The 14337-nt window shown below is 36.6% G+C and overlaps 1 protein-coding gene across 2 annotated transcripts in view; it reads right to left on the bottom strand.

The window, feature by feature from the left end:
• Positions 1 to 14337, bottom strand: part of Rok (Rho kinase) — an 86871-nt gene that overhangs the window by 20474 nt on the left and 52060 nt on the right. For both annotated transcript variants that reach the window (XM_068352070.1, XM_068352071.1), the window contains exons 12-22: positions 11123 to 11338; positions 10436 to 10582; positions 8346 to 8618; positions 7997 to 8204; positions 6469 to 6629; positions 5155 to 5409; positions 3865 to 4134; positions 3622 to 3715; positions 2738 to 2955; positions 2006 to 2222; positions 1675 to 1834 (exon numbers count right to left, since the gene is read on the bottom strand). In XM_068352070.1, coding sequence (XP_068208171.1) covers positions 1675 to 1834; positions 2006 to 2222; positions 2738 to 2955; positions 3622 to 3715; positions 3865 to 4134; positions 5155 to 5409; positions 6469 to 6629; positions 7997 to 8204; positions 8346 to 8618; positions 10436 to 10582; positions 11123 to 11338 — 2219 coding nt within the window. The remainder of the gene's footprint in view (positions 1 to 1674; positions 1835 to 2005; positions 2223 to 2737; positions 2956 to 3621; positions 3716 to 3864; positions 4135 to 5154; positions 5410 to 6468; positions 6630 to 7996; positions 8205 to 8345; positions 8619 to 10435; positions 10583 to 11122; positions 11339 to 14337) is intronic.

The following is a 14337-nucleotide window of genomic DNA, read 5'->3' on the forward strand; positions in this document are numbered from 1 at the left end:
GACAAGCTAGTCGCCAAGCTTGCAAACAAAAGATGTGCAAAGCCATCAAAACCATAATGCAACCGATCAGCATTGGCCATCTTTATCAGAAAAATCACAAATTTTAAGTAATTTGTATTTTTCCTAACAGTACTTACCTTGAACTACTTTCTTAGGAGTATCTGTGATCTCCTCGCATCCGACCAGAATTTTATGTAAAAATTTTATTTTAAGGGAATCATAGGATAAAGCATGTCATCCATATACAATATACAAAGTTGTTTAACGGCACTTATTTCTGCGAGTGGAGGGATACTAAGAGCCCAGCTACCAACTTGGGTCTTCTGCCTCTCAATCTAATTGCCACTGTAAGAAGGGACTAAAGTAAATAAAGAATTTGAGGCTTTGAGAGGATCTTGAACTACTAAAAGGAACACTATTACCTCTAGACCCGACTTGGGAAGTCAGGTTAAGGTTATAAGTAAGTAAAGAATTACTGCCTGAAGTGAAGACTCACTGCAGTTTCCACAAAAGAAGTTTTTGAAGGTCATCTCTATCAAAACTTGACTTGCTAAGAACTGAATTGGATTCTGTTGCTGGTATATCATTGTTATTAATCATCCCTGACATAATCAAGTACTGTAGCTTAATTTTCTCTGGATTTCCCCTTGAACTAAAAGCAAGTCTCCTTCTGCTCTTGGAACTTTCAATTTAGTCGGCAACCATAGAAACATACTTTTCCATGAGAGGAAGAGAGAAACCTTAATGCCCCTGACAATACTGTTCGCAACATGAGACAAAGAGAATGTGGATCATGTTTGCCAAGAAAATATTCCCTTGAGCAATCTACAATTACTAGCCAATTGAGAAGAAGAAATCTTTAAACGAACTAAAATAAACCTAATACTCTGGAGTACAGGGGCTGTTGTCTGACCGAATGCAAAACCGAGACTGAGGACAAAGGGTTGGTGGCCATGCTCACGCTTAGCTTCTTGCCATTAACCACTAGATTGTCTCCTTACTTTCCTCTATAGGGAGGAAAGAAAATTAAAATCTTTTTTTAGTTCTTGGGGTGAATGTCCATAAAACCAAGCTTCCAGAGAAGAGGCAATATGAAAATGAGGGAGGTTCATAGAAATAATTAACTCTCAATAAAACTTTTAATAAAATACTACTTAATTTGACCTAACTCTTGAATGTGATTACTTAGTATTTTAAAAATTTAAGAAGACAGTAAGAAATTGGAGAGAAAAAAAAGAGACTGAAAACTCAAAGACTGGGACATATACTGACGAAGGACAAGGAATAGTTGGCCAGAGATGCAGTATATATGAAAGTGGTAGGATAGCGACCTGTAAGGCGGCCCATTAAATATTGGAAAAGGATATAGATGAAGATCTAGATCTGGTGGGTAATAATGGAGACAGGGCAAAGAATCGAAGATAAAAAGAACGAAGTCCTCTTATATTTTGCCTGGTAAACAAAGCCGCCGATGTAAAAATTTTTACGATGGTGATATAGGTAAGTGAGAAGTTTTGTAACATGAGGATCTATTAAATATAATTTTCCTAGGAGGGTAGGATGAGGAAGGTGAGCCCCATGAATAGTATTAAGAAAAAGATACAAAGTAAAATTAAAATCAAATAAATATAGAACTTTGCTTCAGCAGAGGATCAAAAACAAACTAATACTTACGTAAGATCTAGAATAAGGACGGGATCAGAATTCTGTTTGTCGTTTTCGGAATTGTAAAAAATAATCTTCCTAGACGACACAACAACATATTGCTTTCTCCAGCCATGTCGCTTTATATTTTGTTTATTGGGCACCGATAACCATCCTTCGAGACGATATTCTGCCGGAAGATAAAATATAATAGCATTACTTTTAAAACTGTAATCACATTATCATCAAATACTTCAACTAGACCATTTAGTTGGCATTTACAAGTCTTAAAGGGGTGGCTCTAAGGTTTATCTTTTGATGAGTACGATGCATCTCGTTAGATCAAATCAGCGGAACGTACCCATTTCATCCAGATCGTTATCCGCACCGCTGCTGAGCGACGCCGTCTCGCTATTGACGTTGGCTAATTTACACGTAAGGGCCTCGATTTCTGAATCTTTCGAATCAACCTCCATTTGCAGTCGAACTTTGGACTGAGTTTCTTCGTAAAGAAGAGCCTGGAGATCTTGAACTTCCTTCTGGTACTTGCTTATTATCTGAGAGAACTTATCTCGTTCCTGTAAAAATAGTTGTAATGATTAAAGAAAAGACAAAAAATAACCTAGTTATCTGTCTAGATGTATATTGAAAACTTTGCTACGTTAAATTTCTCATATTTGCTTTAAAAACTGAATAGTGTTGGTGCTTTTTTCAAGGCAAAAAATTCATGAAGAAGAACTGTATCTACTACTGGATGATACGTGTCTTATTATGTGGAATGATACATATATGATCTTTACCTATGGAGAAAATTTCCCCACCAAACACTTTCACTGATTTGAACCAAAATTATACCTGGAGTAATAAATATTTAATCGGAATATGCACACATAAACACACACAAGTGTGCCTGAGCCTTCTACTTGGGATTCCTGCAAGTGTGTCTGTGCATAAGTGCATGTTTTTCTTAGGTGACATGTCAAACTTATAACAACAGAAGCCCCATACAATATATTTAACAAATAACAAATAAATAAGGATTAGCTAGAACTATTAATGAAGAATAATTGAAAAAGTCGGGGAAGCTACTTACCATCGTTAATTCTTGTTGTAGTTTCCTGCACTCCTTTTCTTTTCTCCTTAAGTCACTTGCCGAAGCTTTGGGTTTGCGGTTGGCTGGCAAGTTCTCCTTGCGAGCCATAATCTCTGCTAGTTTATTAACAGCTTGCATTTTCAAGAGTTGTTCCTGCTTGAGTTGTTTGCTAATCTTATCAATGCCATCCTTATGCTCCGCTATGACTTTCTTATTTTCTGGAACAAACAAACAACAAATACACTACTGTACACTCCAATCCTAACTCCATCTGATTTACTATTGCATGACTGGAATATTTTCAAAACTAATAGGTTTTATAGCCTTTTACAGCTAGGGAATATCTCCACTCCAGTTTTAACTAAACATGCCCACAATAACAAAAAAAAAAACATAAAAAATTAACATCTGTTCTTCTTACTTAAAATGTCAGAAATACTCTACCCAGACCAATGGACCAAAAAAATTCTAAGAATACATTTTGAGAATACAAAATAATTTCTCTTAATATATCTATTTTTTAAAATAGTATTTTACACTAACCACCAAATTAACATCACCAAAGAATAGGTCTGAATGTGTGTTACTTGATCAGTTAAAAAGCATAAAAAACTTAAAAAGGTAAAAATCAAATTATATTTTCCAGATATTAACAAGGGTTACACAGTTAAGATTTGTAAGTTTAGAATAACCAGAATAGTAGATAACACTTTCTGAACTTGAGAATTACAAGAGGAATAACATATTTAAAGTTAACATGACAAATTTTTACCGCCAGAGGAAATGGATCAAGATTCCCTCTGGCAAATGGGGTAAATAACGAAGAACTGAGATGCAAAAGAATGAAATGTTTTCATGCAATTAACCATAGAATCCAAGCTTACCTTCTTCTAGACTCTGAACTTGGGCATTTAATGCTTCCTTTTCTTGTTTAATATTCTCGAATGTCTTACTCAACTCCTCTTCTCTTGCCTTGACCTGAAATTTGAATAAATTCCATGACAATAACGTAACTGAAGATAAACATTCTCTATAAAATTGCAGACTATAGGAATGCTGAAAGTTCCCTGTTTAAAATATATCTTGCGAAGACTAGAATTCAAATCACACAAATAAAAAAGATTCACCTCATTATATGCAGATTCTTTCTCAGACATGTCTGACTCGTGTTTTGATAACAAATCTCTGATCTCTAACTCTTTCACGGTTTTCTCCTTCTCTAATTCCGCCACAGTTTCTTCAGCAATGGAGCGCGCCAATGTTTCGGAGTCCGCTCTAGCCACTGCCAACTGTAGCTGGTGTGTTAAACTGGTTCTTTCCTCCTCCAGTTCCATGACTTGGCGCGTTTTTTCGTCCACTTCTTCGCGGAGTTCGCGAACCTGAGTCTTGTAGAGCGTCTGCGAAATAAATGAATAAAAACATGTATAGAAAAATAGTAACAGATTAAATGAGTATTCAACATGTCAAACTTGATTCTTGGAACTTATCAAAATAACAGGAGTTGCTTTAATTTTACTATACACTTAGGACTAAATTTATCAACTATTGAGACACTAAAATGGTATATTTTTCATAACTAAACCACATGGACCTAGTTTGATTAAGTTTTTTTTTTTTTCACAAACTAAATAATGCAAAAGGATCTTGGAAAAATTACAAAAATTACCCAGAAATAAACATTATGCACAACTATCATGAAAATGATGAAAAGCTCCCTAATGTTCTATAATAATGTTGAATGACTAATCTAAATTTTAAAAAATCTGCACCTTCTTAATATTCACACTCCGCAAAACGGATGCACAAGAATTTTGTGTCATAAGAAATGAATAAAGGAAATTCCATAGCTTCATTACACATGGATTTATAGTTGATAATACTAATCCTTGTTTATTTTCAATCCAACTTTAAAGATATATTCATTTATCATAAAAAAATCCTTTCAGAAGACCATCACAAAATTAAAAATCAAGTTTGTTCACTTTAATTACAATTTGACTTCTGAGTTATTCAATTTCCTCCTAATTTCTATCAAATTCCTAAACAAAAAAAATAATTATGTTTAAAAAACTTTTTCAACTAGCCCCTAAAATATATCCCAGAGTATTACAATGGCTAAATTACTTTAGGCAGTTTGTTGCTTGAATGATTTATTATAACTGATGAAAGGTTAATTGCCTCCAAAGTGCAATAAAAATCAAATCTACCCCATTAGTTAATTTCAAATTAGAACTAGTGATTTGAAAAAACCCCAAAACTCTTGAAAAACAATGACTAGCAAATGATTAACCAGTTTAAAGGAATGGAAAATCCACGAATGTTGAAGAATGGCAAATTAAAAAATAACTAATCCATAACAAACACAATGACAACCAAAATTGGAAGATAATAAAAAGAGAGCCCTTTGCAATACTCACGGAGAAATACTGTTCAGCTTCCAGCGTGTCTTGAAGCTCCCGCATCTGCACGTCATCGACGGACTTCTGAGTTTTGAGTTTGTGTAGCTCTTCCTCCAGAGTGGATCGGGCCTCTTTCAGTTCCTCAAGGTCCCTCATCAGCTGTTTCTCCCTTGTGCGCAAGAGAGACAATTCCGACGTCTGAGTCTGGAGGTCGCTTGAAATTGTGGCTCTCTTTTCACTTTCCGTTTCAATTTGTTTTTGAAGAGTTTTCACCTGCAAAACAAATAATGGTTACATGCAATTTGACTCATTATTATTATTAAACTGAAAGGATATTAGCCAGGCCCCTTATTGCCTCAAGCTAGATTCTTGCAGAGCTGGCCCGAAGCTATACAAAAACCCTTAAGTAATTCCTACAGTGCAAAGCGAGTGGCACGCTGGTGGTACTCACCCCTACTGGGGCCCCAGCTTTAAATATGCAGTAGGTAACTAAATTATTAGAGTATAATACAGAGGGTCCTCAATTTACAAACTTGATTGGTTCCAAGAAGCTGTTTGTAAGTACCTTAATCCCATGCCTATGATTCCCAACTACAAGAGTCAACAAAAAGTCGGGTTCCATATGAAATGGATATCAGGTTACTACAAATGTCATTTCGCTTACTGTATCAAATTATATAATATTGTTTTATTAAAGGGATTCTAACGAAGGAAAAATCTATTTCTGGTCTCGACCTGTGTCGCTCCGTGAAATGCTCCTCTAGCACCATTTCTAAGGCATAAATATTGCTTAATATACCAGAGAAAAAAAAGATTGAATGGAATGCCAGGAATAACCCAGCTTGCTCACTCTAATGAGTGTCGGTATAGTAACTGGGGCGTGATAGAACCACGACCATAGGTCCCTCACCAGTTAAGACCTCTCCTTCTTCAACATCAACCAGAACTACGAGGTGCCGATCTACACCCGACTGCTGCCTCCTACTACGACTATCCTCCCCTTACCTCTACCCCTCCCCACCCTCATTCCTCCTTAGTACCAGTGACGGTTCAGATGTGTTTTTCTTAGCTCTGTGTTGTTTTGTGTTTTTCAAGATGTGTGACATTTTGGAGATCCCTGCTCCCAAGTTGAGTATTATATTTGTCTGTTTGGGATTTCTAGGTAGCATCACACTTTAATTTTCAACCTTGTTCGTTTTTATCTCAGCCTCATCTTTGTTATTTTAGTTGGATTTGTGTTCGTATCTCCGAATGTTTTTTAAATCAAATGTTTGTGAGTTGAGGACCTTCTGTAACCAAGAAAAACATACAGGAAAAAAACTATAAACTAACCTTTTCACACTCTTGTCTATGCTCCCCTTCTAATTTGTTCAACTGTTGCTGCAACTGCCTGTAATCAACGCTCAGCATAGAATTCTGACGTTCTTTCTCTTGACTAGACGCTTCCGCTTGTTGCCGCTTTTGTTTCTCTTCATTCAAGCGTTCCTGCAATGCTGCGATCAAAAGAAAAGGTAATGAAACATACTATAGGATATATTATTATTACTCGCTAAGCAAAAACAATTATAGGAAAAGCAGGAGCTCCTACGGGGAAAAATCACCCAGTGAGGAAAGGAAAAAAGGAAATAAACTACAAGAGAAGTAATGAATAATTAAAATAAAATAATTTAATAATAGTAACATTAAAATACTGTAGATCTTTCATATATAAACTATAAAAACTTGAAAAAAGCAAGATGAAGAAGATTAAGATGGAATAGTCTGTCCGAGTGTACCCTCAAGCAAGAGAACTCTAAACCAAGGCAGTGGAAGATCATGGTACAGAGGTTATAGCACTACCCAAGACTAGAGAACAATGGTTTTACTTTGGTGTGCCCTTCTCCTATAAGAGCTGCTTAACATAGCTAGAGTCACTTCTACCCTTACCAAGAGAAAAGTAGCCACTGAACAATCAACCTCTACAGCAAAGAAGAATTGTTTGGTAATCTCAGTGTTCTCAGATGTATGAGGACAAGGGAGAATGTGGTAAGAATAGGCCAGACTATTCCGTGTAAGGATAGGCAAAGGACAAATGAGCTGTAAACAGAGAATGCTAAATATATGCAAAAATATATATATTTTATATTAACTAATATATTCAAGAAAAGGATGACAACTGTGTTGTGATTCTGAAGGGTCGTAGGAGAGATCATTGAAATTTCAAGTTACTACCAGGTCCTAAAGTCTTGGGACTTTTTGTTTCATAAGTTATCCACTTTGATGACTCTCTTTCCAATGATTCAATAGCCAATATATATTTGCCAACTATGCAATTTAAACCTTCTTATGTTTAAAAATTCTTCTAATTTTACCAAGCTTTCTCAATCAAGTCTTCACCTAATTAACCATTTATTATTAAATCATATTAGAAACAAACAAATTTACGTAAAAGAATTACTGTATAACATTAGGATAACAAAGCATATGAAGAATAAATATAAATGAATACAATATAATCCTTTGTAAGTTTGCCCAGACCAATGAACAATTTATCGTTACCTAACACATACTTAGGAAGTGAGCAGTGAGCAGATGACAAAACTGCTAATAATATTGGAAGAATTGAGGGTATCCTTCAGTGGGCAAGCAAGCTGATGACGATTCCCTTCTCTACCTTTAATGCTATAGTAATTTCCTTTGATGACCTCTTCCGACCAGGCTGTTTATAACTTCTAAAATTTGGATATCAGCCTTTCATTTATCAAATCTCTCTAATAAAACTGCATTGTCTCAAATTATTCTACAGGGATGAACTGGATTAGTACCTTCCGTAAAAATAACTAAACTTGACAAATGATAACGTCTTTGAAAGAAGTAATACCTGCTAATGCCTGAGCACTTGTCTGGTGGTTTGTGGGGGCAGCTGAATTGGCCTCTCGCAGAGCTTTGGCCTCTTGCTCGTATCTGTTCGTCATGCTTCTCAGCTCGAGTTCTAGAGAAGTTTTGTCCTTTTCTAACTGTACCAAACGATCGGACACCTTGTCGGCTTCTTTGCGAGCTAGAGTTTCTCTTTCGTACGCAGTTTCAAGCTGAAAATGTCAGGTTGTTTTAAATCACTGTGCTTCTTCCATTCTGATAAACACCAGCAGTTTCTTAAACGTTAAACGTCTAAAGTAAAATATCTCATCATAGATTAAACTCGGTAAAAAGAATTCAATAGCGATCCTTACCTTCGCTTGCAGACCCTGAATTTTGTTTTCAGCATGAGCAAAAAGATCGGCCTGATGATTTTTCAGAGCACGTTCCTTATCCAGGAGTGCTTGCCTGTTAACCAAATCACACTCGAGGGAGTCTCGCAACGTCTGAAATCCAGCCAGCTTGTCCATGTACTCCGCTAAGGAAGTCTCTTTTTGTTGATTGATGGAGGTCAACTCGGCATTTTGCTTACGGAGCCTCGAGTTGGCATCGGATTCGCTCTTCAGCTTATCTTGTACCTCTTTTATCTAAAAAGACATTAAGAAAAAATCTGTCAGAAAAAAAAAAAAACGAAAAATATTTTGCTAGAAAATCAGTAACTAAAAAAAAGCTTAGGGCTGTCTTCAGATATGAGACCTGAAGACTTGAGAATAAATCAAGATTACAATTCAGTTTCAAAGAAATCAAAGAATAGATGACAAAAAAATTTGAATGATTTGCTCTATCTTTTTTTGAAAACCATTCCAAATATCTCTCGATGTTATGGTGTACCATATCCTTCAACAATAAACTTACACTTTAAGTAAATACGTCACATTTATCGCAATAGAGCCATCTCTACCCGGCTACTCAAGCAGAACGAGGGTAACCAAAACTAAGACATTTCCTTCTAAGAATTCAAGTTTTGTATTATGGACATGAGAAAGACGGGACAGTTTCCTCAGATGCTTCCCTGTTCTACTTGTTGGATTTATGAATTTGTGGCATATAGCAAAGCCGAGGCTAAGAAGGCCTTTCGATGAAGTAGTACAGATTGAGGTCAAGAAGGATGATGAAAAGTCCTAAACTAATGCCTACTTTGCACTTTAAACCCTACAAAGGCCATTTTCAAGAATCCCAAGAGCTACCTATCTACCAAGGCACTTCCCCCAATTTTGGGAGGTAGCTGGCATCCAAAAGGAAACATAAAAGGCGATTATTTCCTCCTTATTCCTCCTCGCCTGCAAGGAATAAAGAACACACAATAAAGTGACCCCTTGCTAGTACTGAAGTTCAGTGGAAACTAATATTTCCTCTCAGAAGAGATCCAATAATATGATTAGGAACATCCAAATCAAAATTCCATTCTATTAGGTAGATACACCCTAAATTTTATAGTAAAAAGGGATTTAATTAATGATTCTAATCAACAGTAATGCAATGAAGCACTCAATGCTTGGAGGGTGTCCTTAGAAGTAGCTCCTTTGTTCGGCTCTTCAATATAAAACCAGAATTCGGCATCCAGTGCCATGTCATTTGCACTCATGCTAGGAGTAGTGGTAATGTATTAGTTATGTCATAGGGACTCTTGTTTGGTTCGTTTAACAACTAAGGCTGCCTAAATTTTTTTAATGCCTATCTCTCATACAATTCCAAATGTATGGCAATGTTGGTACTGTCCCCATCACATCTCACAGGCTATTGTACTGTAATTTTATTTCCTTTGCTTGACCTACTTTCCTATTCTTTTCAGCTCTTCATAGTTTTATTTTATTTCTCTGTACTACCTTTTTGTGCAGCTATTGTTTTCGTACAGTATTTAGACAAACATCTATACGGTATTTAAGATTTTCTGTTTCAAATAACAGTTTTCCTTCAAAATTTTTGTATTTTCAATTACTTTCAGCTGGGCTCCACAAGGCACTAGATGAGTTGGAAGACCCAGGCATATAGCTGAGGAATATGATATGTGAAGTAGGAGATGATGAGCAAAGAAGTATTGATTTAAAAGGTCAAGATAGACGACTAGAAAAATCTAACCGAGGCCCTTTGCGCCAAGAGGCGTAGGAGGAGATGATGACGATCCATTAGTTATTCTTTCCGTTTTATATCTTTTGTGGCCCATTTCTACATCTTTTGTATCACTTTCAATGTTTAATAATTCTGTTCCTTTCTACGCCAAAGACAGACGAGAGGATTCGAGTTCAGTCTAACACCACAACGTTGAAATCAGATATTAACACAACACCTGTATAATGATGGAATAGGAAGTAGGGAATCAGGTCTAGAGGTTGAGCCAATTTAGCATAGTGAACTTGAACTGAACCGTGGTGATGGTTTTAACACTGTTGAAATAAACACACACCTGCTTTTCCAAAGAGTTCAACTTATCATTTGTTTGTAAGGCAGACGACAAATCTCGAGTTCGTTTGTTTTGCTCATCTTCCAATTTCTTCTTGATTTCTTGGTAGAGTCCATCAAGTTTCCGTCTGCATTCACCTTCGTAATCAGCCTAAAAATAAATAGCAATGAATATAGTCTACATTTTATAATCTGTGTAGAAAAACTTTTCTATAAAGTGGACTATAAATTGTGTTACAGGTACAATACTGCAATGACTTACTTTGGATGGATAAATCCTTTGTCCCATATGATGACTACAACAATAAAAGACTATATTTCAAACACTATTTCTTTATAAGATTTTAATCATATCTTTCATCTTCCTTTACACTTATTCCTCTATGATTACTTGGCAAAATAAAAAGAACCAAAGATAACATGAAAGACATATTCAAGTATGTTATTGTTCATTTCCAAATTTGTTAAAAGAAATAACTTGATGCAGTTTCACTAGAACTGTTAAGACCTTCAAACTATATCTATTTCTGCTATTGCATTTGCAAATAACCAAAATCAAAACATTAAGAAAGAATGTGAAAATTTTCCATCCATAAAATAAACATTAGTATTAATGGCGACATTTTAATACTGAAATATAAAAGAGGAAGGACTTGAAAACTGGGTATTACCACAGGGCCAGACCACTTGCCTTCCTCTGGGCTTCTTTCAGGTCATGTTGCAGAAGGGCAAGCTTGCGATCGAGATCCCTTCGTTCTTGCTGCTTTTCATGCTCTTTCCGTGTGAGTGCGTCCAGCTGGGATAGAGAGGTTTTATGCTTGTTTTCCAACTCCTCCATGATATTTCTCTGGTGTTCCAGCTGTGCTCGTAATCCCGGCAACTCGCTGGCGTCGGTCCCATCGTTTGTCTGAAAGGAATTATCGTTGTTAGATATTGTAATTGCGATTGGGACTAAACAAAAAAGGCATCACAAGACTACAAACTATAATGAGTTTAGCCCTCAATTGGACGACTTCATCAGTATTACAACTTATTATTAAAAGTATGTTTAACAAAATTATACACATAGGCTCGCAGAGCTTCTCTGAAAGGAAAGATTTGTTTTTACACAAAAGGCGACAGTTTGAGCAACGTAGAGCTAAGGAACCAAGACATCTAAGAAGGACGAGCCCAAATGGAACAGACAAAAAGAAAATGTCAGAAAGAAATGCGGATGAGGGACAAAGTAAGGATGCAAAGAACCTTCAGTGCCACTTTAGAGCTATGCGAGATCCACATACTTAACTATAAAAATAGGCTGTAATGCAAACCAACAATTATAATTTTGAACCGCTGGCATTGTCACCAAGTCCAATACATCATTTTACAAAGATGGTGCTGCTACCTAACTTATAAAATTCTCATACCAAAATTCACGGAAGAGGAAAATTATAATCTTGACCGATTATTGTACAACAGTATAACTCATTCTAACAATTTGAAAATAACTTCAACTGTTGCATAAACAAAATTTTGGATAAATGCTGCTGTTCATTGAGGATAGGTAGAGAGACCTTTGCTGTATATTATTATCATTATTATTATAATTATTATTATTATTATTATTTTCTAATCTACAACCTTAGTTGGGAAAGCAGAATGCTATAAGCCCAGGGGCCCCAACAGGGAAAATAGCCCAGTGAGGAAAGGAAACAAGGAAAAATAAAATATTTTAAGAAGAGTAACAACATTAAAATAAATATTTCCTATATAAACTATAAAAACTTTAACAAAACAAATGGAAGCGAAATCAGATAGAATAGTGTGCCTGAGTGTACCCTCAAGCAAGAGAACTCTAACCCAAGACAGTGAAAGACCATGGTACAGAGGCTATGGTACTACCCAAGACTAGAGAACAATGGTTTGATTTTGGAGTCTCCCTCTCCTGGAAGAGCTGCTTACCATAGCTAAAGTCTCTCTTCTACCCTTACCAAGAGGAAAGTAGCCACTGGAAGAAGTTAAAAAAGCAGTTAAGAAAAGGTTCACTTTGAAAGGTTCCCAGATTTTTGTACTATATCAACAACAGACATTTTTGTTAACTTTATTGTATAAACAATTAGAAAAACTATGCATTCCCCCCCTACTTATATGGCTACCATTTTGGATTTTACAAAATGGCTGCTATATGGAAAAAAAGGTTTCATCAATATCTCAGCTTCTGAATAATATAGACATCTGATTTTGAAGGCTTAACTACCATTTTAAGGGCCAAGGAATCCCCTAGTACAAAAAATGAACTAGATTTAATCACAAAATTATTTGACTGAAATATTTAGCTTTACTGAATGTTTTACAAGTGTCCAGGAAGAACCAATATGCTCCTATGACAAAAATGGGTTTAATATTACAACCAAGGAGTCTTTACATATCACCACCATTATAAACATCAACAGTTTCATTCTTGTTCTGTGCATTGTCATTATTCTAACACGCACTGCCACACGGTGCAAATAGTTCGTTATTCTACAAGAACATCTGAGAGGAGACCAGTCTGTTTTGCATAGGCAGCTAACCATCTCAATGATGGCCTTTGAAGCTGGAAAGGCCTCTGTCATAGTTGGATATGGACTGTAAGGACAGGTTGTCTCAGAGCTCCAAGAGTAGGAGGTAACTTGTCATTTTCTACCATATGCTTTCAAAAGAGACGACATCACAGTTCGGAGATGGTCTTCATGCCTTTGGAGGAGTAGGCTGCATAGGTGAAGCTAGCCAGAGTGGCCAACATAGCTTTGGTCACTTCTGCCCCCTATTGAAAGCATCGGCAGAAAAATTATTCTATTTTTCTCTGCCTTCATGTAGAGCTGCAGACAGGTTGTTTTGCCTATAAGAGACTGGTCCAGCATTGTCAGCCCCAGTTTTAGCATAAAAAACAGGCAAAGCCTTTGCTCTTTCTGCACCTATCGTTCTCCAGCTTGGCTCTATCCTCATATATCTGAGGTCGCGGAAATAGACGTGTTCTTCAGCCTGAGATCATAGTTTGCTATGAAGATAACCATTCGTGCATCCGATGGGTTTTGTTGTGATATCACGGCTGCTTTGTAGATCAACAGTGAGTCTGTTTTTATGTTGTTGCTCTGTAATAGCAAGTTTTCATTGCTCCTAGTATATCTTGAAGAAGAGATGGTGACCAGTTTGTGTCATCTCAGACCTGGTACTGGATTGGTGCTTTTCCTTACTATTTTATTTATCATGGTAGTGCTTCAGAGAATCACCCAGATATTTGTCAAACACAAGGATGATTTCCTCAATCTCAAAATTGGTAAATCAGCCTGTCATTAACGCATTCACTGAGTTCTTTGATTGACTATGGTCGCTGATTTCCTGGCCATCTATTGCAGAACCACCATTCCATCTACTAAGGCTACACTGTAACTTGCAGCATCTGGTGTGGTATTCATCCCATTCTTTAGCTGGTGATCTTTCTGTGGAGTTTCTACTGTTGCCACCTTGTTGGGAAGGTGGTTCAACTTTGAACTATCTAGGCATGGGAGGAGTGTGCCATCTAGAGCCAATAGGACTCTAGGTGCCAGAGTGAATTAGTGTTCCAATTGTCCTCTTCCTGGTTGATGTCTCGACAGGAAGTGGCTAGGACCATCAGTCTGCAAAACATTGAAGTTTTGCTGTGATGTTCTTGTTTGCAGATATGAGAATCTTGTTTTTCTCCTTCACTGGTACCCATAAGCTGATATTTCCATTGATTTGCTCTGACACATTTTTCATACAGCTTCTGACTAGTCAGATCTGCCTTCAAGATCATTGGTAGATATTCATCCTGGACGTAGATCATGAGTGATCACATCAGGCAGCTCATCCCCTTCAGCAGCAAATGAATTTAAAAAATTCAGTACAGCAGCCTTGATCTCTCTG

This window comes from Palaemon carinicauda, chromosome 28, assembly GCF_036898095.1.
Source record: "Palaemon carinicauda isolate YSFRI2023 chromosome 28, ASM3689809v2, whole genome shotgun sequence".
NCBI lineage: Eukaryota > Metazoa > Arthropoda > Malacostraca > Decapoda > Palaemonidae > Palaemon > Palaemon carinicauda.